Genomic DNA, 26,117 nt, shown 5'->3' on the forward strand with positions numbered 1-26,117 from the left:
TCACCTGCTCGATTGTTTAAGGATTTGAGATAACACAGGGTAGGTTGGGTGCTTCGCTGTTAGATCAGCTGGTAAAGAATCCACCTGCAATGCAGGAGACCCCAGTTTGAGTCCTGGGTCGGGAAGGTCCCTTGAAGAAGGGATAGGCTACCCCCTCCAGTATTCTTGCCTGGAGAATCTCTGTGGACAGAGGAGCCTGGCGGGCTACAGTCCATGGGGTCGCAAAGAGTCGGACATAGCTGACTAAGCACCACACCGTATGGTGTAGGCTAAGCGGAGAAGCCAAGTAGGCACTTGGTAAAAGATAGCTCTTGATCGTAGATCACTGATGGGCTCTGGGTGCCGGGCAATGTACCAGGCAGTTTATATACGTTCTCTCAGGTGTGGAAGCCAAGAGAAGGGAAGTCACTCAAGTAAGACACTGTGGTAACCTCCAGGGTCCAGAGGGTAGCAGGGAGGTCCCTGCTCTCAGAGGCCTTACAGGAAGCTCTGTCCCTGGTGTGCAGAATGATTGCAGGAGAAAGGACAGAAGCAGGAAGACTATATGCAGTGTTGTGGAACTCCTGGGATGAGAGGGGGTGGAGAACTGACATGTACACAGAAAGACTGAAAAGCCTCCTTTTATTGATCTTGATGAGGGTGTTGGATCAGATCCTCTCGAGGCCCCAGGTTTCAGACTACAACTAGTCCAAGAGCTGCCCGAGAAGTTTAGATTGGAATTCTCAGCACTTCACAGCAGGGAGAGATCCAAGGGGAATTCCGGGGGGAGATGGCACCATACCTGGGACTCAAAGGATGGTGGGAGGAAGAAAGGGCATTCCAGGAATGGGGCCTCACAAAAGCAAAGCCTGGGGTGTGAATGGCCTGCATGCATTCACATGATGGCTGTGACTCGGTCTGACTGCGGCCCAGGGTGTGCTGGAGAGAGGTTAGCAATCAGCTTGAGAGGAAAGGAGCTTGGGACGGAAGGGTGGCGCCTGCTGGGAGTCCTGTTGGGGGTCTGCAGTCTTAAATGTAATCATGGTTTCCAGAGTGAGCAGTCAGGGAACAGGCATTTATGGAGCACCTACTATTCGCCACACACTGGTCCAGGCACGTAGTGGAGGGCAAGACAGGCAGAGTCCCTGCACTGGAGAGGATTAGGATGGTCAGCAAGGAAATTGATTTCAGGTACTGGTTGATAAGTGTTGTGAAAAAGATAAGACAGTGTAATGAGATAGAGAGTGACCGGGAGAAGGGAGCTGCTTTAGTTAGAGGGGTAACGGGCAAGGCCCTGCCGAGTTGAGCATTGAGTAGTGCCATGCCTAAGTCTGGGGGTGGGAGGTTCCAGACAGGGAACAACAAGTGCAGAGGCCCTAAGGTGGGAACAGTCTCTCTATACTCAAAGGACAAAAGAAAGCCGGTACCATTTGAGTGGCGTGAATGATAAAGGCAATGGGCCGTGTGGTCACAGAGCTTGAAGGGGCAGATTCTGTAGGGCTTTGTAGGCCATGTAGGAGTTCAGACACTGCTCTTAGTGCAGTGGGAAGCTATTTGAGGGTTTTGAGCAGGGGAGTGATGTAGCCTGGCTTGTGTTTCAGAAGGACAGCTCTGTCCCCGGTGTGCAGGATGATTTCAGGGGAAAGGACAGAAGCAGGAAGAGAGTTTGCAATGTTGTGGAACTCCTGGGATGAGAGGGGGTGGGCACCGGCAGTGGGGTCAGGTTGATGCAATGGCCAAGAGTTTAAGAGTGAAATGAAATGACCCTCCACCCACTAGGCTGTGAGCCCAGTTTGGGATCCCTGATGACCAACATAGGACCTGGCCCTCATCATAAAACGTAGACCTTTATCAAAAGATGGAAAGTGACAAGTGGACCATTATTATTGTTAAAGCCCAGAGCAAGAGACAAGCCTCTCAAGGAGGAAGACTACCACACCACCATGGGGTTGGTTTTCCAGACTCTCCCCTTTTTGCAATCTGCCTCTGCAAAGAAAGGCTGCTCTTGGGAACTTCCCTGGTTGGTCCAGTGGTTAGGACTCCACACTCCCAATACAGAGGGCCTGGGTTCCATCCCTGATCAGGGAACTAAATCCCATGTGTCACAGCTGAGACCTGGTGCAGCCAAATAAATAACGGTCACTCTTGAGCCTTGGGTCCCTTGGGCAGCCTTTGGTGGGTTTTGTTCCCTGAATTTTCAGCTGAATTTCAAGGGTTTTGACCCCTGTCATCAGCAGCAGGCAGTCCAGGACAAAGGCCTTGCTTCTGGGAGGGACCAGGCGGGGCCACAGATATCTGCTCCCAGTCTTAGGCTTTAGAACCTGCATTATTACCGTATCTCTTGAAATCCTGACTTTTCTACTTCTCAACCTCTCTGAGCCTTAGTTTTTTTCATCAGCACATGGGACTCTGGGACCCTGATGCCTGCTCCTTTGGCTGTGATGGGACGAAATGACAGAATCACTCAGCTCAGTGCCTTGTTGTGCTCAATGCTTAATTTTTTTTTATGAATCCATTTTATTTTTGACTGCTCTGGGTCTTCGTGTTGTGCGGGGGCTTTCTCTGGTTGTGGAGAACAGGGATGACCGCGCTGCAGTGCTTGGGCTTCTCGTTCCAGTGGCTTCTCTGGCTGCAGAGCACCTGCTCTAGGTGTCTGGGCTTCAGTAGTGTGGCAAACGGGCTTAGTAGCTCTGTGGCTTGTGGGCTCTTCCCAAACTAGTGATGGAACCCGTGTCCCCTGCATTCTTATCCACTGTACCACCAGGGAAGTCCCGTGCTCAACACTTTAAGGATGATGATGATGATGATGATGATGCAGCAGCACAGTCAGGCAAAGCTGTGGGGTGGCTCTGTCCCCGGTCCTGCTGATCCTCAAGAGGAGGATGACGCACATTCCTACTGCCTCGTGCAGTCCCCACATCACCGCACCCCGTTATCCCCGGTGGCCCTCACCACAGCCCTGATGAGGAAGCCGAGACATGGAGGGGGGGTCCCTGCTTCACCCAGAGACTGCTAGAAATTGGCAGAGCCGGGACGTGCTGTGGTCTTCTGAGTCCGAGGCTCTGCTCCTCTCATCTGCCCAGGCCACCGACTTTCAAAATGGGCTTTTCTAGCTCTAGGCTTTGAGGTGGTCCCTCCCGGGCCGACTATGAAATTTGTGAGTGGCTCCTGCCGCCCCTTCCCCCATTCAGCCAGAGGTGTTTATTAGTTCTGTGTCACACATTAGACAGAAGCCTACGCTTCCATTTAGAGAAAAGAGTCAGCCTTTCTAGTAAACCCCGAGGATCTAGGCCAGGTCCCTTGATAGCTGAGAAATCTATTTACTCTTTGGCGTTAGCGTCCAGGCACACTTCACAGCGCTGCGGCTAAACTGCTGAGAGCGTGGGCTCTGAAGTCAAGGCAACTGGGTCCAAATCGAGGCCACCACCTTCCCAGTGGGGGCTCTTAAGCAAGTGCTTAGGCTCACAAGCCTGCTGTGGGGATTAAAGGAATTGATTCATATAAAGTATCCAGCACATAGAAAATGCTCAATAATGTCTCTTCCTATAAGAAGCTGTAAGTTAGACACCGCCGATGGTATCATTTCACTGATGGTGGATCCGGAAGGAACCACTGCCCCAGCCACTTCAAGAATCTGGATGTCATCTGATAGGAACCGTAGACATTTTGGGGTGTGCTAAGGAATAGGTGCTGTTATGGCAGGCTTTCTCAGGTTCCCCTGCTCCCCCAAAAGTGCTATAGCCAAACCCAAGACCCAGCGGCCTAGGCAGGACCCGGAGGACAAGCCAGGGGAGGGTGTTTCACCAGCAGCTTGGCAGCCAGGCTTGTTGGTAAATGGACCATTCCGCCAGGAGCTGGGACAATTTAACAGATTATCTGGAACGATGACTAATTAGGAACTAAGCTTTTTGGCAGGATGTCTTTTATTATAAAGCTTGGTAAAATTTCACAGGCCACTGCCAGTGTCTGGGGCCAGATCGGGAACCTTCTTCGTTCAGGCCTGATCACCAGGAAAGCCGTTGGAGCCCCAGGTCCCCTGTCTCCACCCTTGCCCTTTCTCACCTAGAGGCCTTGCCAAAGCAGGAAGTGGTCTGGGAGGCCATAGAAGTCATGGTTGGCTCTGGGTGACTTTAGGTAAGACTCTTGCTTTCTCTGGGCCTGGTTCTCCTCACTCTCCAAGGCAGAGGTGGCCACAGAATCTTGGACCCCCTCCCACGAGAGAACCTGAGAGAAATTTCCAGGCCCGAGATGGTGGCAGACCTGGCAGGGGACCGGGTGCTGTGTGCCCTATCCCTCAGCCCGTGCCCTCCTTCCTGATGCCCAGGCCTCCGGCCATTCTCCCCAGCCCTGGGTGCCCACCGGGTCCCGTGTTTGCAGTGCCAAGCAGATTCCCCTGTCCCATTTCTGTTTGAATCAGATGGCTTTCTGGCCTCTAATTTTAATCCCGGTGAACATGATTCATGAAGGTCCAGGGGTTGGGCCCTGCAGTGAAACTTTTAGAATCCCCCATTAAGAGACATCAGTAATGTATGAGAATTATAGGGGGACTCCAGCTGGTGAAGGGTGGGCAGCTTGGTGGTAGAGAGCAGCCTGTCAGCTCCCACCTCCCTCTGTCCTAGCCAACATAGCCACCGGGGGCCTCGCAGCTGAGGGGAGGTCTCCGAAGCTTCATCTAGCTGTAATTTTTAAAAAGGCAAGAACTGTGTAAAGTAGTGGTCATTAATATTGTTCGGGCTTTCAGAGCCACCCACTCATTCCTGAGCCAGGGGCTGGTGGTGAGTGGACACTGCAGGACACAGTGCCTCCGTCACCCCTGGGGGCCCTGGCCCTCTCTTCCGACCTCCTGGAGCTCAGTTTCTTCATCTGTAAAATGGGGATGGTAATAAAGTCATCTCCCCGGGGGTCGGTGGGGGCGTTAAATGAAATTGTGGATGTCTGGAAGTCTTTTGAAGATGAGACATCATGATGAGAAGATCTGATGAAAGGAAGAAACCTGAGGTGCGGGGTGGACAGGGGGTGTCCACAGGCTTCCAGGACACAAGGGCACTGCTCAGAGCCAGAGCTCCACCTGGCCTGGGCTCCTGTCACCGCCCTTTTCTTGATCAGCTGTGTGACCTCCATCAGAGCACCCCCTTTCCCCCTTCCCTGCCGCTCTCTTCTCATTGGTTGAGAGCGTTTGGTTCCTTCTGGCCCTAAAATCTTCAGTTCTAAGTCAGCTTGTTGTGTGTGCCATGTGCTCAGTCTTGTCTGATTCTTTGTGACCCCATAGACTGTAGCCCACCAGGCTTCTCTGTCCATGGAATTTTCCAGGCAAGAATATTGGAGTGGTAGCCATTTCCTCCTCCAGGGGACCTTCCCCACCCAGGGATCAAACCTGCGTCTTCTGTATTGCAGGCAGATTCTTTACCCACTGAGCCATCGAGTCAAGCTGTTAATCAGTGAATATTTATAGAAATCACAGGAAGGACCAGGACTATGGTGTGTGTGTGTATGTGTGTATATGTGTGTGTAGGGATTAGAGGTGGGGTGAGAGTTGAGCAGAGGAATAGCTCGGGGGCATCCACCTGTACTACTCAGCCCCACAAGAAGAGTTAACCAGATGGAAGGGACAGTAAGCACTGAAGATGTTCAGGAGTTGCATGCATAATACTAAGTTGCTTCAGTCGTGTACAACTCCATGACTCTTATCAACTGTAGCCCACCAGGCCCCTCTGTCCATGGGATTCTCCAGGCAAGGATATTGGAGTGGGTTGCCATGCCCTCCTCCAGGAGATCTTCCCAACCCAGGGATTGAACCCACATCTCTTATATCTTCTGCATTGGCAGGCAGGTTCTCTACCGCTGAAGCCACCTGGAAAGCCAGTTCAGTGGTTGAGCTGGGGCAAAGACTGGATAGGACATAGTCCTAGCCTCATTCACAGTATTAACCTCTTATTGGTAAGTGACTGGACCAACTCCTAACTGACTAGGAGCCAGACTGCCTGGGTTTGAATCCTCTTCGTTCCAGACATTTGTGGTGTGACCTTGGGCAAGTATCTCAATCTCTCGGAACCTTATCTTAGTTTACTTATGTGTAAAATGAAGGTGATGATAGTGCTGCCTCATCGAGTTATTATGAACATTCATTGCAGGCGGATCCTTTACCACTGAGCCACCAGGGAAGCCCAGTATTATGAACATTAGATGAGTTAATCTGGGGAGAACACTGAGCCCCTGGCGCCTGGTAGGGCTTGGCAACAGTTGATGTCAGTATTGAAACCCACTGGGCGGCAGATGCTCCAGGCAGCCTTCCATACACATTTCCTTCTAGCCTTGCCCAGGAGAAGGAAGGAGGCTCTGTTTTATCGATGGGGAAATGTGCTCTCTGAGGGGTTACCCAGGTGGTCTCACATAGATAAGAAGCAACAGAGCCCTGGCCAGTGTGAGGTTCCTGGGCCACTGGCTTGGCTACCCCTCTATACCTCCCTGGCTGCAGCCCCCGGGGCCCCGTATCCAGGGTCATCTGCATGGAGCTGCCTGACAAATTGGGAGACATCCCTGAGCTGCTTGCTGTCACTGCCCCAACAGAGAGTTGTGAGGGAGAAGAAAGGGACTAGGTTTTAGAAATCTGAAAGGAACAGAGAGAGCCTCTCCCAGGCTGGCTTAGTTCTGCATCTCCAGTGTCTGAGCTGGGAATGAGCGGGCCAGGACTCTCTCCCTCCACAACCACTAGCAGTCTCCTTGTACAAGCTTCCTGCCCTCCCTTTTCTATCAGTGAGCAGAGTGGATTTTCTTTTTTTTTTTCTAATATCTCTTTATTTTTGGCAGTCTCAGGTCTTAGCTGCAGTAGGCAGCTTCACTCTGGTTGTTGGTCCTGCAACTTGTGGGATCTTAGTTCCTGACCGGGAATCAGACCCGAATCCCCTGCATTGGAAGGCAGATTCTTAACCACAGAACCACTAGGGAAGTCCCCAGACTGAATTTTCTTCTCTAGGCCTGGGTGGCTAAGCACATTTTACACATCCTACTGCCTTTTTCTAATGGAGGCCTGGGGGCATTGCTAGGTGTTGAGGGGAGCCCACGGGAAGGGCCGAGCCTGGATCTTAATGGAGCAGCTGGTTTCTAAGAGCAAAGGGCCAGCACCGCCTTTTCCCCTCAGCCTCACCCTGTATGTCGAAGATGTTTGGAGAGAAACCACATAAAAGTGGGGCCACCAGGAGACTCAAGCACAGAGGACCCCTTTAGATGGAGGACCAAGACCTTCTAAGGTGTGGAGGGTGAGTAGGAAATGTTAGTGGTCAGGGCCAGGAGCATCTCAGAGACAGGGCAGAGTTCAGAGACTTGGGAGACATACACTTCCTGGGTGGCTTGGCCACCAGGGTTTGGGATTTATGAAGAACCAGAGCATGGACTCATACATTTACAGAGGATGTTTTATGCCTCGGGCTCTCTTCTAAGTATGTCGTTGTTGTTCATTCGCCCCGTTGTGTCCGACTCTTTGTGACCCCACAGACTGCAGCACTCCAGGCCTCTCTGTCCCTCACCATCTACCCAAATTTGCCCAACTTCATGTCCATTGCATCGGTGATGCCATCCAGCCATCTCATCCTCTGACGCCCTCTTCTCCTTCTGAAGTATATTAACATACACTAAATCATTTAATAATGCTCTGACAACCCTATGATGTGTGGATAAATGGTCATTTCCATTTTATGGAAGGGGAAATTGAGGCTCAGAGAGGTGAAGGTGTTGCAGGAGGTGGGACCCCTTTCAGGGCCTGAGAGTGGGCTTTTGTCTAACACTCAGAAATGAATTGTTCCAGAAAACACATGTGCTGACAAAGCAAAAGACTTTATTGGGAAGGGGCGCCCAGGTGGAGAGCAACAGGTTAAGGGAACCCAAGAGAACTACTCTGCCACGGGTTCACAGTCTTAGGTTTTATGGAAAGTGAAAGTGAAAGTCGCTCAGTTGTGTCCAACTCTTTGCAACCCCATGGACTATACAGTCCGTGGAATTCTCCAGGCCAGAATACTAGAGTAGGTAGCCGTTCCCTTCTCCAGGGGATCTTCCCAACCTAGGGATTGAACCCAGGTCTCCCACATTGCAGGCGGATTCTTTACCAGCTGAGCCACCAGGGAAGCCCAGGTTTTATGGTGATGGGATTAATTTCTGGGTTCTCTGACCAATCATCTTGCTTAGCCCTTATTTGGTCTGATTCAGGGTCCTTCCTGGTGACGTGTGCATCTCTCAGCCAATATTCTGGGAGGATTCCAGCACAAAGGATTCTGGGAGGCTGGTAGGACATATTATAGGCTGGCGTCTCCTCACTCTTTGGCCCTTCCTGAATTCTCCCGATTAGTTTTTCAACTGTAGCACCATGTTCCTTATCGGGACCTCCTGTTGTGAGGCAGCTCATGCAAGTGGTTATCATTGTGCCTGACCAATGTGATCAATTTCGGTCAGCGGTTCCCTAACAAAGGAATTTGACCAAGTCACACAGTCAGTGAGTAGCTGAGCCAGGATTTGAACTTAGGAAGTCTGGCCTCAGACTGCTCTATTAACTACTTTATTGCCTTCTGTGGGAAACCCTAAGATCTGTCTTCAAAGCTTGAATCAGTGGTTTATAAAGCTTTCTGAAGATATGCTTCCCTTTGAGAAATTGATGAAAATCATGGCTTCTCTCCCCAGAAAATGAGGACATGTACAGACATTTGCATTCAATTTCAAGGCATCACAGCCCCCTCAGAGCGGGTTCTAATCTGGCAGTTGCCCTTCCCTGCTGGGCTCTCAGGCACCTGTGTGGATGGGGCCAGGATGTCTACTTTCTACAAAGTAAAGGCTGTGATGGGAGCCTTGGTCCCTGAGAGTCCCCACAGAGTCTCACAGGTGGGATGGTTGTGCTGGGACCCTGCATCCCAGAGGGCTGTCACGGACCTTGGATATCTAGGCTGCCTGACAGGAGTCACAGACTTTACTGGTGACAGGAATGTTACAGTGTCTGAGAAGAATGGGGTGGAGGTGGGGACTGTTCTTGGTTTATGGTCCGTTAAAGATGGAAATTGTATGAGTGTGTGAATGTGTTTGTGAGAGAGAAAATATATCAGCCAGGGGCCCAGCAGGAAGGAGAATTCTAGTCAACTGGTTTCACTGAAGAGATTTAATGGATTTCTTTCAAAGGTGTGGGTGAGGTTGAGGACACCCACAAGGAACGGTGCCGCACTCCGGGCCTGGCAAAGACAGGGAGCTGTTCCCACCCAGGCTTGAAGGGGCAGCGGGAGGAGACAGTGTTGCTGTGTGAGAGTGGGAGGTGAGTGAGGTCAGTGGGGAAGCAGCCCCTCCCAGAACCATGGTGCTGAGACTAGGCGGGAGCCAGAAGTAATAGCCCAACCTCTCTCTCCTCCCGTCTGCCAGTGCCTCCTGCCGTGTGTGTATCCGACTCTTTGTGACCCCCATGGACGGCAGCCTCCCCCCAGGCTCTGTCCATGGGATTTTCCCAGCAAGAATACTGGAGTGGGTTGCCATTGCCTACACCAGGGGATCTTCCCAACCCAGGGATCGAACCAGAGTCTCCGGTATCTCCTGCATTGGCAGGCGGATTCTTTACCACGGAGCCACCCTCTGGCCAAACCCAACTGGACCCCCCAGGGCAAGGGAACCGGATGATGGAGTTTGGTGGGAAACAGTCTCCTGGAGTGTAGGGCAGGACCGAGAAGGAGCTGGGCAGGCCAGGGAGGTAGCACTTCTCTCTTTAGCAAGAGAACCAGCCTCCAAAGCAGTCTAGGCCTAACTGCCAGCCCAGTGCTGCCTGCAGGTTGGGACACCCCTATCTTGATTCAGGCCTGGCCCCTCTCGGCCTTGTAGCTGGATGTGGTTGCTTGACCGTCCTAGGTTCTCCATCCCAGCCCTGCACTGGCCCTTGTCCCAGGACACCCGCCCCCGTAAATCTCCACTTCTCTGTGTAGCACAACCCCTGAGAGCCACTTAATTTGGTCCTCAGAGAAGTTCCAAGTCTGCCTCCCCACTTTGAGGGCCTCACTGGAACTTATGATATGTAATTAATGCTGCTTAATTGATATTCTTGGGGCTTAGTCATAGGGGTTTTAGGGCCCCTTGGGAGCATCTTTTGTGACACGTCAGGAGCTTTTCCCACTGGGTTTGGTTGCCAGGACAAGAAGTAAGCTTTTCAGAGGGTAAACACCCTGAATTTCCAGGTTTTTTTCTCATTTGTGCTTTCTCTTTCTTCCCTCTGGGAGGCTGTCCCTGTCAGTGGGGTCACAGTCCCCTCACCACCCAATCATTCAGCCCCTTCCCCTGTTTCACACCCCAGCCTGCTCAGTCCTGCACTTGCCACCTACCCAACAATTCTCTAGGGTTCTCTGCATTAGAATCACTTGGTAAAACAAAACAGATTTCGGGCTTCCCTGCAGCTTTGTTAATCAGAGAGTTCCTGAGGCCCCCAGTGTTCGGTGGTCTGTTCCCCAGACTATAAGCAGTGTCAGGCCCCCTCCCATCCTTAGAGACCAAGTATGGACAAAGGGCTTCAGCGGCGCAGGTCCTTCCTGGGAGCTGGCGGACTTGGCTCTGGATTCTGGGTGGTGAGGGGTTAACCTACTCCCCCCTCCCCCCTCCCCCCCATCCCACCCCCCAGCAGAGCCAGATCTCGAGCCTCTGTGTGCTTTCTTCCCACTGCTAGTTCCCTAGCACTTCATCTCTCCAAGTCCCTTAGGCTTGAAAGCGCTCAAATTCCATGTAGAATGAAATACAGCCAAATTGATTACAAAAAAAACCCCAAAACTATCAGTTCATCTGTGTTCTGACCATTATGAATAGAAGTGTAAATTGGGTCTGACAGAGACCCGGTGGCTCCTTGGATTTTTTAAGTCCAAGTTTTCATGTTTTTTTCATTGTTAGTAACCCAAGTAATGAAGGCTATAAAACATCTTTAGTAAGTCCCTGGGTTGAAGATTCCGTACGCGGTAGTTTGTAATATGCATATGTTAATTACTCCGGGTCCTGGTAATTCATCACCGCCCAGCCCGGCTCGCTTGCCCCCTTTCCTGCTCTAGGAGATACTGGGTGCCCTTGGAGTCCCCCTCCCTGTCCTGTTTCCAGGGGAACTCCATTTTCTTCTCTGGCAGAGATCAATCTCTAGGGAATTCCCCTCTATTGAAGCCTCGAGTGCCGTTTTAAAAGCAGCGCTGTCATCTTCCCTAATGGGTGTTTTCCTTGGAGTCTCTGCCAGGAGTGGAAGGAGGAGGCAGGCTGCACAAAGGCATACTTGCTCTTTCTGGGCTGGGATTTTTATATAAAATCCTGCCGGAGGGATTTTTTTTTTTTTTTTTTTTAATGTGTTTGAGAGAGGAAGGCATTGTATTGAGGAGGAGGTAGGTCCCTTTCTTAAATGAGGATTCTCTGGAACCTGGGTGTTTTCCTGGAATAGTCTACATTCTAGAAAGCTATTAGGAGAAATTTTGTTTGCATCTGAAGACAAGAGGTATTAAAAATTAGCAAAGGCAGGAGAGGAAAATTCGGGAACTCTTTTGGAACCAGGGTTATAGGTTATAAGATTGTTATGGAATTTGGTGGGTGGGGCAGGAACCCAGTCTTAATTCAACTCAAAGTCCTCCCCAGTGACTGGCACACAGGGAAGTTTCTATAAATGCTTGCGAAGTAAACCTCATATTTACTTGGCTTTCATAATGCTTGAGGACTCTTGGCAGTTAGATGAAGGAAAAAACATAAGGAGCTTTGGAGTTAGACATACTTAGGTTTAGACCCAGCTCTGCCTAGCTCTGTGACCTTGGGCAAGTTACTTACCTCTGATTTTCAGTTTGCTCACTTGAAAAATCCCTGGAGAAGGAAATGGCAACCCACTTCAGTGTTCTTGCCTGGAAAATCCCATGGACAGAGGATACGGGTGGGCTACAGTCCATGGGGTCACAAAGAGTCGGACAGGACTGAATGACTGAGCACGCACTTGCAAAATGGGTAACAACTCACAGAGTTTTTGTGAGAATTGAATGAGATGAATTCAGTCACTCAGTCGTGTCCGACTCTACGACCGCATGCGCTGCAGCACGCCAGGCTTCCCATCTTCGGGAGTTTGCTCAAACTCATGTCCATCGAGTTGGTGATGCCATCCAACCATCTCATCCTCTGACGTCCCCTTCTCCTGCCTTCAATCTTTCCCAGCATCAGGGTCTTTTCCAGTGAGTCAGTTCTTTGCATTAGGTGCCCAGACTTTTGGAGTTTCAGCTTCAGCATCAGTCCTTCCAATGAATATTCAGAACTGATTTCCTTTAGGATTGACTGGTTGGATCTCCTTGCAGTCCAAGGGACTCTCAAGAGTCTTCTCCAACACCACAGTGCAAAAGCATCAATTCTTTGGTGCTCAGCTTTCTTTATAGTCCAACTCTCACATCCATACATGACTTCTGGAAAAACTATAGCTTTGACTAGAAGGACCTTTGTTGGCAGAGTAATGTCTCTGCTTTCTAATATGCTATGTAGGTTGGTCATAGCTTTTCTTCCAAGGAGCAAGCATCTTTTAATTTCATGGCTGCAGTCATCATCTGCAGAGATTTTGGAGCCCCCAAAAATAAAGTCTCTCAATGTTTGCATTGTTTCCCCATCTATTAGCCATGAAGTCATGGGACTGGATGCCATGATCTTAGTTTTCTGAGTGTTGAGTTTTAAGCCAGCTTTTTCACTCTCCTCTTTCACTTTCATCGAGAGGCTTATTAGTTCTTCTTCACTTCCTTCTGTAAGGGTGGTGTCATCTGCATGTCTGAGGTTATTGATATTTCTCCCTGCAATCTTGATTCAGCTTGTGCTTCATCCAGCCCAGCATTTCACATGATGTACTCTGCATAGAAGTTAAATAAGCAGGATGACAATATAAAGCCTTGACGTATTTCTTTCCTGATTTGGATCCAGTCTGTTGTTCCATGTCCGGTTCTAACTGTTGCTTCTTGACCTGCATGCAGATTTCTCAGGAGGCAGGTAAAGTAGTCTGGTATTCCTATCTTTTGAAGAATTTTCCACAGTTTGTTTTGATTCACATAGTCAAAGGCTTTGGAGTAGTCAATAAAGCAGAAGTAGATGTTTTTCTGGAACTCTCTTGCGTTTTTGATGATCCAACGGATGTTGGCAATTTGATCTCTGGTTCCTCTTTCTTTTCTAAATCCAGCTTGAACATCTGGAAATTCACTGTTCATGTACTGTTGCAGCCTGGCTTGGAGAATTTTGAGCATTACTTTTGTAGCATGTGAGATGAATGCAATTGTGAGGTAATTTGAACGTTCTTTGGCATTGCCTTTCTTTAGGATCGGAATGAAAACTGACCTTTTCCAGTACTGTGGCCACTGCTGAGTTTTCCAAATTTGCTGGCATATTGAGTGCAGCACTTTCACAGCATCATCTTTTAGGATTTGAAATAACTCAACTATAAAGATCCACTTAATCTACTGACTATTCAGTAAGGGGCTCAATAAATGTTAGTTTTCTTCCTTCATCCTGCATGCATGCTAAGTTGCTTCAATCCTGTCCATATGGACTGTGGCCCTCCAGGCTCCTCTGGCCATGGGATTCTCCAGACAAGAATACTGGAGTGGGTTTCCATGCCCTCCTCCAGGGGATCTTCCCCACCCAGGGCCTGAACCTGCATCTCTTATGTCTCCTGCATTGTCAGGCAGGTACTTTACCACCTGGGAAGACCCTGTGTTCCTACTGAGAATCTGCTATTCTTAACACCATCTGCACCTTAAACTTATGTAGGGAACTTTTAAAAAATACAGTTGTTCAGACCCCACCCATTGAGCCTTGGATTTAATTGGCCTGTGGTAGGGCTTGAGTATGGGTTTTTGTTTGGTTTTTTTTTTTGACCCTGCCTCAAGCCTTCTGGGATTTTTAGTTCCCCTGCCAGGGATCAAACCCTCACCCTTGGCAGTGAAAGGGCAGAGTTCTAACCACTGGACTACCAGGGAATTCCGAGCATGGGTTATTTTGAAAAATCTCTTGTTAAAGGATACATTTTTAAAGATAAAATAATGATTCCCACAGAAATATAAATTGAACACATAGCAAAATTTTATTCAACTTATTCATTAATGAGGGAACCAGTAAGATGTTATTACTGGTTCAAATCTAACAATGCGAGCACATACACAATCACGAATGCTGAGATGAATTTACAAATAGATGCAAATCCACTGGGTAATAATCAAATAATCAATTGCATTCCACTGAGGGAAATTTATTTGCATTTCTGTGGATAAGAATCATTTGCATTACGTTATGCCTTCTGTAATTTACAGAGTTGTAAAAAAGCTCAGAGGTAATGAAAGATGCAGACCTCTATGAAATCAGATACCTGGACTGGTATGTGAAACAGGACACCCAGGGATCTGCTTTTTGGTACGTTTCAATGACTTCCATGCTTCCCCAGCCAGAGGAGTGCATCCTGCCTTAGACCTTTGCATGTAATTCTGTGATGACTGTTCTCACACTGTCTTGTAGTTATTATTTGAGTCTGAGCTGTCTCACCTATGACAGAGGAGTCCTGAAATATAGGATTCATATTCTATTTATCTTTGTAGCCCAGGACCCACCACGCTGCCTGGCCTACTTTATAAATGCTTGAAAACTGTTGAATTCATCATTGAATTGAATTGGATAACTCAAAGAAACAAGCAGAACAAGTAGTGTTCTTATTTATTTATTTTTGGCTGCTCTGGGTCTTTGTTCCTGTGCTCAGGCTTTCTCTAACGGCAGCGAACAGGCTTCTCATTATGATGTCTTCTCTTGTGGCGCGTGGGCTCTAGAATATAGGCTCAGTAGCCATGGTACCCAGACCAAGAATCAAACCCATGTCCCCTGCATTGGCAGATAGATTCTTTTTAATTTTATTTTAAACCTTTATTAAACTCTTTATTGGGTTATAACCACTTAACAATGCTGTGATAGTTTCAGGTGAATCACGAAGCAGCTCAGCCATACGTATACGTGTATCCATTCTCCCCCAAACTCCCCTCCCATTCAGGTTGGGTAGGCTGATTTTCAACCACTGGGCCACCAGGGTAGTCCCAGAACAAGTAATGCCATTTTCCATCTTCTGATGAGGAAGCTGAGGCCTTGAAAGTCTCTGATCTTGTCACATAATCAGCTTGTGATAAAGTTGGAACTCAAACCCTCTCATCCATTTCCTCCTTCGATCTTACTTCATTCAACAATGAGTAGCTACTCTGCACCAGTCACTGGGAGCAGTGGGCTTCTGCTGTCCTTGCTCTCAGAACCTTACATGTAGAGCAACGTGCTTAGAGAACGTGAGCCAGAATGCCCGAAGTCAGCAATTATTAGCCTTATGACTCTAGACAAATTACTTGGCTTTTCAGTGCTTTCATTTTCTCATCCATAAAATAGGGAAGCCTACCATAAAAGGATTAATTAAGGGAATATGGTGCAAAGTGTTTACAGCAGCTGCTGGTGCTATAATCATCTGTGAAAGATGAGGAAAATTTGGATCCTCCCATTGCTTGAGAAGCTCTATCTATTGGGATGAAAAGAGTAGATCATGGTTAGGGCATGTGGTGAGTGCAGTCATAGGGATATGAGGCGAACTACGGGAGTTGGAGAGCTGGACTTCTGGGGACCTGAGTCCTTAAGCATTAGCATGGGAAACCACATGGGGTTTCCCACGTGGCTCAGTGCTAAAGAATCCGCCTGCCAATGCAGGAGACAAAGGAGATTCGTGTTCAATCTCTGGGTCAGGAAGATCCCCTGGAAGAGGAAATGGCAACTCACTCCAGTGTTCTTGCCTGGAAAATTCCATGGACAGAGAAGCCTGGCGGGCTACAGTCCATGGGATCGCAAAGAGTCGGACACTACTGATAGACTAACACACTTTAGCCACTTAAACAACAGGGTCATGAATCTGGGTTCAGCTTTGTGGAATCCTTTGCCTCAAGGTCTCTCACAAGGCTTCCGTCAAGGCGTTGGCCAGGACCTCAGTCCTTTCAAGGCTGGGCTGGGGCAGGATCCCACTTCTAAGTTCATTCAGTGGTTTTTGGTAAGATTCAGATTCTCAGGGGTGGGTTGGCTGATAGCCACCATGGTTCCTTGCCACATGGGCCTCTCCATAGGTCAGCTCACACCATGGCATCTGGCTTCATCACAGTGAGCAGGAGAGAGGGAAGGTGCCCAAGACAAAGCCATAGTCTTTTTTGGCCGTGCTGTGTCTTTGTTGTGGTCCTTTGTTATGGGAGCTCCTCTGGTTGTGCATCACAGGCTTAGTTTCCCTCTAGCATGTGGGATCTTAGTTCCCCTACTAGGGATCAAACCTATGTCCCCTGCATAGAAGGCAGAATCCTAACCACTGGACCATCAGGGAAGCCCCGCCATAGTCCTTTATAACATAACCTCAGAAGTGACTTGTGTTCTAGTCCAATCTTCATTAGAAGCGAGCCATTAACTCCAGTCCATGTTCAAGGGGAGAGGATTACACAAGGGCATGAACACCAGGAGAAGGGATCTTCAGAGATCCCACAGCCCCTGTCTCTGCCTTGCATTTACCATCAGGGCATCAAATCAGTACGCCTAAATCGAAATCAGTCCGAGAAGGAAGGTAGTCATAGAGGTAGCACAAGTTCAGTGTGCTCACAGAGAGGTGTCTGGTTGGAGGAATCAGGACGGTTTCCTGGAGGAGGCAGCATTAACAATGGACCTTGAAAGAGTGGAGGACACGCCACTGGCCGAGAAGGGGAGGCCAGGTGAAGGACACAGCATAGGCCAAGGCAGGGAAGTGGGCAGTGAGGGGCCTGCTCAGATGTCCAGATATCAACACCATCTCACTTGGGAATTCCCTGGCCATCCAGTGGTTAGGACTCTGTGATTTCATTGCTAAAGATCCCAGTTTGATCCCTGATTGGGGAACTAAGATCCCACAAGCCAAAAAAAAGCCCACAAAAAAACCCAAAAAAAACACTCTCTCACTTGAGTGGAACCTATGTAAAGAAAATGAGAGTAAGGGGATGGCAGTGGAGATTAGAACCGAAGGTGGATGGCTTCCACTGTTAGATGAGGGAGCTCTCTCCTTGACGAGGGGATGAGGGTGGGGGTCAAGGGCTGGAAGAGGTGTGGTTTCCATTACTACTGGGTTCAGGACTGGGGAGTCTCTGAATCCAGTCCCTCCAGCCTGGCTGCGAGACCCACGCCCCTTCTCCTCTTGCAGTTTGGACGCACCGAAGTCATCGACAACACACTCAATCCCGACTTTGTGCGCAAGTTCATCGTGGATTACTTCTTCGAGGAGAAGCAGAACCTCCGTTTTGACCTGTAAGTAGAAGATGGTGCTGAGGTTGGAGCTGGGGAGGAAACCACGGTTGGGAGGTGGGGCTCCAGGACTTCTTGTTGGGGCAGCAGTTTCCTCACTCAGGAAGGTAGGAGATCTGTCATATCAGAGGAAGCCCAGGGTTGACCTGGGAGAAAAGGGAGTATTAGCTGAAGTCTAGCCCCACCCACATCAGGAGATGGAAGAGAGGTGGGGAGAGGGAACAAAGACCCCCCCCTCTGCCGCATTTGTCTAGTGTGGAAGGGCACTGGGCAAGCTACCTGATTCTGGGGCGGGTGGTTGAGGAAGATCTTGGGGGCAACTCCAGCTCTGCCTCCAGGGAGCCCAAGTCCCCAGTGAACTCTTCCTCTGTCAAAGCTGGTTCTGGGGGCGGGTCGCCTCCAGTTTCCCCTCCTGCAGAGGTTACCCGGCTGATCAGACTCAAAGCATCTATGTGTTCATCACATGGATGCAGAGCGCCCCTCTCCTGAGGTTAAAGGTGAGGTTTTAGTGGGGTTTTAGTGAGGTTTTAGTCTGGTGAGTAGGTGGAGGAGTGTTTTGTTGTTTTGTTCTGGATATAGGGTGGTTAGAAAGGACTGTGCCCCCAGAGAATTGTGGATGGAATGGGGAAAAGGGGTTGGCAAAGAGCGAGCAAAGGAAAAACAATGCAGTAAAAGGAGACAAAAGTGGAGGGAGGAATAGGAGGACTCGAGGCCCAGGGCAGTCAATGCAACCCATTGCTGGGAAGTCAGCTTCCCAGGTGGTACTAGTGGTAAAGAACCTGCATGCTGATGCAGGAGACACAGGTTCAACCCCTGGATCGGGAGGATCCTCTGGAAGAGGGCACGGCACCCCATTCTAGTATTCTTGCCCGGAGAATCCCATGGACAGAGGAGCCTGGCAGGCTACAGTCCATGGAGTTGCAAAGAGTCCGATACTACTGAGTGACTAACACATACACAACTTATATATGGGCTTCCCTGGTGGCTCAGTGGTAAAGAATCCACCTGCCAATGCAGGAGATGTGGGTTTGATCCCTGGGTTGGGAAGATCCCCTGGAGAAGAAAATGCCAACCCACTCCAGTATTCTTGCCTGGGAAATCCCATGAACAGAGGAACCTGGAGGACTGCAGTTCATGGGGTTGCAAAGAGTTGGACATGACTTATTGGCTAAAGAACAACATAACTTATATATAATGAAGTGCTCAAATCTTAAGAACCCTACCCCATGATGCATTTTGATATCCATTTATCACCCAGATCAAAAGACACACTAGGTCTAGCACCTTGGAAGGCTACCATTTGTGTCTCCCTGCTATTATTCCCAGAAATGTCCACTGTGTTAGTGCCTGGTTTGGGGAGAGCATGGGTTCTGGCTCAGCTCAAGAAGCCAGACAGTTCAGGGCAGGCTGCCCCAGCTGCCTTCACCATCTCTCTGTGTTCCCTGCAGGTATGATGTTGACTCCAAGAGTCCTGATTTATCCAAACATGTGAGTTCTGCCAGCACCTGCCCAGCAATTCTGAAAGTCTCCTAAATGCCAAACTCTGAGTTGGCCTTGGGCTTCACTATGACACAGAGTGTGTGTCTGACGCTACATCCTGTCATTTCAGAGCCCTCGTATATCCAGGTGTGGGGTGATGGGGGAGGCAGGACGACTGTGAGCCTAGTGGGTGACAGTGGTCTTTTTTGCACCCTGGATGCGCAGGATTTCCTGGGCCAGGCCTTCTGCACCCTTGGAGAGATTGTGGGGTCCCCTGGGAGCCGCCTGGAGAAGTCCCTCACGTAAGTATACAGGGAAGTGGGGCCTGTCTGGGTTGCTTCCTCAGTGATGGTCCAACTTGCTGTTCATCCTTGCTGAGGGCTAGCTCAGGGGAGGGGCAAGCCGTCAGCCAGTCATCATGGGCAGTCAGAAGTATGGAGACTGAAAGGGCCTTGCCCTTGCAGGATGTTTAACCCAATTATCTTGGAGGGACCTCGGCTCACTTATTAGAGCCCCACATTCCTTAGAATGGCCCGAGACCTTATGTAGTCCACTCCCACCCCCACCCCATCATTATATAGGGGAAGAAACTGAAGCCCAGAGAGGGAAGTGATTTGCCCAAGGCCACATAGCTAGGAAGTAGAAGAGCTAGGATTTGAACCTAGGGATCTGCTCACATAGAGTAGCCTTCAGATTGTTCGGATGGTGAAGCCCTCCCCACCCCACCCTGCCCCTGCATCATAGGGTTTTCAGTGCTTTAGGGGGAAACTATTACACTGAACAGGCTCTGCCATGAAGAGTCCCAAGGCTTCTCACAGTGGAGCCTGGTGGTGGCTTAAGGGACCAGCCAGGGTTGCCCACGCAGTGGGGTGACCTCTCTTGTCCCTGTTTCTCAGGAACCCCCAGGAGCAGGGCCCAGGCAAGAGAGGCCTGCAAACTGGGACATTTGTCCAGGTCACAGGGTAGGGTGGGCAGAAAAGCACCGCCCCCCACCCCCCGCCCCGGCTTCTGCCAATTTCACACTGGACGCTGTCCCCTCATCATGATCAATAACTGCAGAATGTGTTACTGGGGGGTGGGGGCTGTTCTCTTTCCCAGGCCCTGTCTCTGACCCCCAACAACTATGTGGAAACTTCAGAGCCCCCAGAAAGTCCTCCTTGTCCCTCAAAAGGTCTCATCCTCTGGCTTCACGGAATATAGTGATAAATAGCTATCATTTCTTGAGAATAGGGAGTAATCCCATGTTTGAGGGCTCTGAAGCTTATAGAATTTGGGTCCCAGGAGTCAGTGTGTATCTGTCTCTCTCAGCTCCCAACTGCCTGGGTCAAAAGCACCTGAGTTATTTGGGTCTGTTTCCTGTGCTGGCCCCTGGCCCTCCAGGGGTAGAGGGGCACACCTTCTGGGGGGCTGGAGAGAGACTTTGGATTGGGGAGGAGCCAGTGGGAGGAGCTTTAAAGGTCAAACAGGATCTAAAATGTGGAGATGCAGGGTGCTGGTGAAGGAGGGGACCTACTCCCCCACTGAAGCTTTCACATGTCCAAGTCTAGTTGTTTTCCTGGCTAGACCTACGAATGGCTTCCTTTCAATGGGTGTCTGTTCTGGGCCGGACAGTGTTTCGTCTCTGTGACCTCACGAGGTCAATCTCCCCATTTCACAGCCTGCACACTGAGGCTCAGAGAGGTCATGCAGAGGTTCTCAAACTGAAGCAGGCACCAGCATCCCCTGGAGGGCTGGTTTCATAGACTGCTGGGCTCCAACCCCAGGTCCAGGCAAGGGCCCGAGAATTTCCATGTCTAACACGTCCCCAGGGGAGGTGATGCTGCTTGTCCAGGAAACACACCCCAAGAACCTCTGAGGTGAAGTTGCCCAGGGCCTCACCTTGTTAGGTTTGGGAAGAATACCTCTCCTTCCCCTGGCCTGTGGCTCTTGGACCTATTCTGATGTTTGATCCAGAACAGAAACCTGTCTCCAAGAGTTTTGGTGATGCCGAGAGCTCTGGCCTCTCAGGACGGGGATACTCAGCTCATGACATGCTCTTTCTCTCCACAGAATAGGAGCGTTCAGCCTGAATTCCAGGACAGGCAAGCCCATGCCAGCTGTGTCCAACGGGTAGGCCATCAGACACCTCTGGCCCTGGAGTCCTCAGACATTCAGCCAGCTCTGCAGAAGAGGGCCTTGGGGTCCTGGTCCTGTCCCTGCTCTCACCACTGTGCCTTCTTCAGTCCTGCTCAGGGGCACAGAGAGGGTCCCGGGTCCCTCCTACAGGACCCGGGCACTTGGGGCCACTCTGCAGCTGGCCCTCCCCCAACCCAGGCTAGAGGTCTGGCATCCCCAACCCCAGAGGTCAGAGGACTTTGGGGTGCAGGGTGGGGCTTAGAGATAGGGGCTGTTTCTGGGCATCAGCAGGGACTGGGCCCTCTTCCTTCCTGTCCTCTCCCCAGGCCCGGTTTCTTCGCCCTCCCGCCTCTCAGCCTTCTCCTCCCTTGTCTTTATCTCCCTCTTCTCCAGTGCTTCCACTGCTGGACGTCAGCCTCCTCACAGAGTAGATTCTGCTAAACCCTCACTTTCCTCATTTCCTTACCAGCTGTGGTGGGCTAGCCACTTTCCCCCAGCCCCAACCCTGACCATCTGCTTTTGGCTGGCCTCATGCAAATATGGCCATGGAGACCCTCCCACTCCTTCCGTTTCCTCGCCTGGTTGGCAAGAGGGTCCACACCTGGCAGGGGCTAGGGGGACCAGGATAGGGAGCATCTGCTTGGGGGACCCACCTGGAGGGGCCACTGGCCTTTGCTGAGGGCCCCTATAAGCTGGGGTCTCAGTAGCTGGATTGTCCATCCGACTAGCAGGATGTAGGAAAGGGGCCTTCAGGGGACCCAGGGATGCCCGCAGCCCAGGAAGAGTATGGATGCTAATTTACAAGAAGAGTAGAAAAGCAGCAATTGGAGAGAGAGCAGGAGTCAGAGAGAGAAACAGAAAGGGAGAGCGAGTGGGAAGGGAGGGAGAGAGAGAAAGGCCAGGCAGGTGGGAGCTGACTGGGGCTGGAGAGCGTGGAAGGAAAGATCGGAAATAGACGAGGGCCTCAGAGGCAAGGAGAGGAGCAGATGGAGAAACATTGGACAGAGGAGGCTGGTGTGAGCATTCTATCTCCCTGGTCAAACAAATCAATCTTTACCAGCAGGCAGGGCCGGCTGGGGGTGGAAGGGCTTTGGGTTACTCAGCTGGCTGCCCAAATCTAGGGGGACAAGCTGGCCACCTGGCTGGGGCAGGGGACACTCCAGCTGCAGCCCTGCTCTGGCCACCTCATCTGGAGGGATCTGAGCTATCTCATCAGCCCCCTGCAGAGGGCCAGCTCCCCTGCCTCCTCTGTTTGAGACTCTCTCCCTTCAAGAGCTGGCACTGGAGAGCGCTCCATCAGTGGTTCTCCTGAATGTGATCCGCAGCCAGCATGTGGTCCTGAGGCTGGCTCGAGTGTGGGCTGCATTTCATCAGCTTTGCAGAGTGGTAAAGGGAGCCAGGCAGGGAGAGAAATGGTGCTCTTGAGGCCTCCTCTGCGTCAGGCACGATGTGTGTGCATATTATTTTGTAAAATGGATGCTACAGTCACACCCATTTTATGGGCTAGGAAACTGAGACTCAGAGAGGTGCAGTAATGAGCCCAAAGTCACACAGCTACTGGACAGCTGCCATTTTCTTCTCCCTCCCAGGGGCTGGGAGGGACCTCCCCCCGCCCTGGGGTTAGTCCTAAACATCGGAGTGCAATGGGCTAGTACCTGGGCGGGGTGGGGTCCCTCCTGACCAAAGGAAGAGGTCGTGGTAGAACCCCACCCTGGGAACTTGCTCCCCTAGAGAGGATTCTCTGGGGGAGGGGAGCCAACTTCACGTCCTGGTCGCCCACCTCACAGAGGAGCCTCAGGGTTGGCCGAGATCTCTCTCCCCCAGAGAGACCCCAGCCAAGAAGTTGCAGGGGAGGGAGCCATGGGAGACAGCCTGGCAAGCTGCCACCCAGAGTACACCCATCCTCCTGTTTCACTGCCTCTTACTGCTCTCCGTCCTCCGATGGATCAGAGTGGCTCAGAGCTGGGATGTTCCGGGACTCTGGGGATCAGCTGGGTGCAGGGTGGGGTGGCTAGCCCACGAGGTCTTTTGCCCACAGAAGTGGTCTCTGGATGGAAAGTTTGAGAACCACTGGTCTGGAAGCCTCCGGGTGAGTCTGGATGCTTTTCTAGGACTTTCAATGCAGACAGTACCCTTCTTGGTGGGCTCTTGGGGAGCAGGGGGTGGGGCAACTCTAAGCCTGGGGGCCTGGCCCAGGAAGCAGCGCCCTAGATCACAGGAGACTCTGTCTTCTTAGGGGCTTCAGAGCAGATCTGCTGGATGGTGGTCGGGAGGTGAGGGGAGGCTGAAGAGGGCTGATTCAGGGAGAGCTCAGGCTTGTGGCTCTGTCTTTGTCTGACTTTCCATTCTCTCATCTTCTCCTCTCTCAGCGGTGTCCCAGGGAAGAAATGTGGCACCATCATCCTGTCCGCTGAGGAGCTCAGCAACTGCAGGGTGAGTGGCAGAGGGACTGTAGGACAAGACCTGGGGTGGGGGGGTGGGGATGGAGGGCAGGCTGGCCTCCCTGGGACCCCGGGACCACAGGGTGTCCTTGGAGGCAATGGGGGAAGGCAGGGCTCTTCAGTCTACCTTGGCTGTCGTAGAAGTCCACAGCTTTGGAGCTGGAAGATGTCTCCCCTTTTTAGAGCTGAGCTGACTGAGGCACAGGGAGAGGAAAAAGCTCGCCCACGGTCAGCCGCTGAGCTGGGCTGGGAGCCCTGGTCCACTCCCCGTCACTGCCACGCTCACTTGTCCTTGAGCCAAGACTGCCTTGGCACCAACACTGGCAGCAGAGAGGCCTTTTCAGTCTGGGAGGCTGGGCACTTGGCATTTAGTTGTCATTTTTCCCTTTTAGTTCTGGAGTAGGGTGATGCCCCTACATGGGGCTGAGGGGGTGAGAGCATGTGGTTGGGGTGTGTGTGTGTGTGTGTGCGTGCACGTGTATGTTGGGAAGCCAGAGTCTGCAGTCCTACGCAGCCCTTGGTTTTGCTTCTTCTGTGGGACTGCAGGGAAGCAGGATGTAGGGACAACTGGGGGGGGAGCTGAGGGGTAGCCAGGGACTTTAATAACGAGGCTGTAGGGCCTCAAACTCTGCATTCAGGGGCTTCCAGTTGGAGAATAAGACACAGAATTGATATTCTTTGGGAAGTACAGCAATGGCGGCTGCTGCTGCTGCTGCTAAGTCGCTTCAGTCGTGATCTGCTCAAACACAGTTGCTCTATCTGCTTTCTCTGCTAGTCTGTTTACCTCTGTGGGTCTGGTGGACCTTGACCCCGGGACTAAACCTCCCCCACATGTACACCAACAGAGGGCAGGGCGTGCAGTAGGTGATCACAGAGGCTCTTCTGTGAATCTGTAATTGAATGAACAGGAAGCCCAAACCAAATGTTTAGGGGATGTGGGTATAACTGCTACACCTGTATATGCTGGCGATCTGGACACTATTGGAGTCCCCACAAGGGAGAGAGTCAGTTCAGTCACTCAGGTGTGTCCGACTCTTTGTGACCCCATGGACTGCAGCACGCCAGGGTTCCCTGTCCATCACCAACTCCCGGAGCCTGCTCAAACTCATGTCTGTCGAGTCTGTGATGCCATCCAACCATCTCATCCTCTGTCATCTCCTTCTCCTCCTGCCTTCAATCTTTCCCAGCATCAGGGGCTTTTCCAATGAGTCAGTCCTTCGCATCAGGTGGCCAGAGTATTGGAGTTTCTAGGGGAGAACAAGGGCAAGAACCCAGCCGATATGTAGACTAGAGCTTCTATTCAAGCTTCCTGAGCCTCAGTTTCTCCGCCTATATGCTGGGGCTTGCTGTGAGGATTAAAGGATGTGAAGGTGACCGTGCCCGAGGGGGCTCTCCTCCTAGTGGGTGTCTGGGGAAGACCGAATCTGAATTCCCTGAAACCTAAATTCAGTTTGCCCTCAGCTTCTAACTCAGTCGGTGGCTTCCTCCCTGGTTTATAATTAGACAAAGTAATACAAACGAAAGTGCTTTGGAAATTCTAAAGCTCTAGATGGTGCTGGGTGCTGCTATTGGTCTAGTTTTCCGGGATTGGTAAACAGTGTGTGTTTAGGCTCTCCTCCTCCTCCCCGACTCTGCCCTCCTCCCCCTGCATCCACGGATGGCAGCAGCTTCTTTGATTTAAGCAGTTTCAGAGCAAGTGGGGGTGGGGGGCTCCCTCCCTTCCTCTTGAGATTGTCAGCTCCTTTTCTTTGGGGGCATCTTTGGCTGAGTTCTGTCTTTCCCTAGAATACTTGCAAGGAAAAAGAGACTAATTCCCAGCATCTGGCTGAATTAAAATAATTACATCTGATCGGCTTTGCTTCTGTCATCCCAGCATTCAGTAGGAGGATCAAAGGAAGAGGGTGGAGTCTGAGAGATGGTTTTTCACCAGAGCTGGGCTTCCTGCTCAAATGAATATATTCTGCTGGAGCAGACAAACCCTCCCTTCATCCATGGGGATGGTGTGGGCAGGCAGGAACCAGAGAAAGATTAGAGTTGACTCCAGAGGGTCATCAGCATGCTTTGATGGGTTATAGAAAAGCCCTTCTCATGGAGAATTTAAATACCAAGAAAGTTCCAACAATCAGAATTTGACCCCAGATATTATTCAGTGATACTTGATGTTGACAAGGCTGAGCTTAATCTCCTGAAAGGCCTCTGAATTACCAAAGAATTCATCATGGTCAGCAGTAAAACAGTGATTATTGCATGTAATACTGACCAATAGTTGCATAGTCCTCACAGTTGACAGACTCTCGTGTTGACACTCTATTTGATCATTCACCATGGGACTCAGGGGGCTTCCCTGGTGGCTCAGACAGTAAAGAATCTGCCTGCAATGCAGGAGACAGGGGTTCTATCCCTGAGTCCGGACAATCCCCTGGAGAAGGGCATGGCAACCCGCTTCAGTAGTCTTGCCTGGAAAATCCCATGGACAAAGGAGCCTGGTGGGCTACAGTCCAAGGGATCACAACTGAACAAGTAACACTTTCACTTTCGTGGGACTCAGGGCTGTGTAGGTGTGAGTGACCCAGTGTCCAGATGCAGAGAAGTTGGAGTGTACTGCTTAAGACTGCAGGATTCTAACCCAAGCCTGTGGTCTGGGAGTGTTTCCCTCATCCAGTGAAGTTCTGAACCTTCATGGCACATGGAACAGCTATGGGCCTTGTCAGGCCAGTAGCCGTTAGTAGGCCTGATGAGTGGATGGACTTCTAGAGAGAGGCAGGAGGGTATTGTGGGTGCGGGTGGTAAATAGCT

At 50.9% G+C, this 26,117-nt stretch overlaps 1 protein-coding gene across 2 annotated transcripts in view; it reads left to right on the top strand.

Annotated features, from left to right (window-relative positions):
* CPNE5 (copine 5) overlaps window positions 1-26,117 on the top strand; it is a 103,315-nt gene that overhangs the window by 26,425 nt on the left and 50,773 nt on the right. Inside the window, exons 4-9 of one of the 2 annotated variants that reach the window (XM_025270803.2) lie at window positions 17,186-17,289; window positions 18,735-18,774; window positions 18,991-19,067; window positions 20,815-20,874; window positions 22,919-22,969; window positions 23,250-23,313. In XM_025270803.2, coding sequence (XP_025126588.1) covers window positions 17,186-17,289; window positions 18,735-18,774; window positions 18,991-19,067; window positions 20,815-20,874; window positions 22,919-22,969; window positions 23,250-23,313 — 396 coding nt within the window. The remainder of the gene's footprint in view (window positions 1-17,185; window positions 17,290-18,734; window positions 18,775-18,990; window positions 19,068-20,814; window positions 20,875-22,918; window positions 22,970-23,249; window positions 23,314-26,117) is intronic. The other variant, XM_006050414.3, reaches the window with a different exon arrangement.

This window comes from Bubalus bubalis, chromosome 2, assembly GCF_019923935.1.
Source record: "Bubalus bubalis isolate 160015118507 breed Murrah chromosome 2, NDDB_SH_1, whole genome shotgun sequence".
Classification (NCBI taxonomy): Eukaryota; Metazoa; Chordata; class Mammalia; order Artiodactyla; family Bovidae; genus Bubalus; species Bubalus bubalis.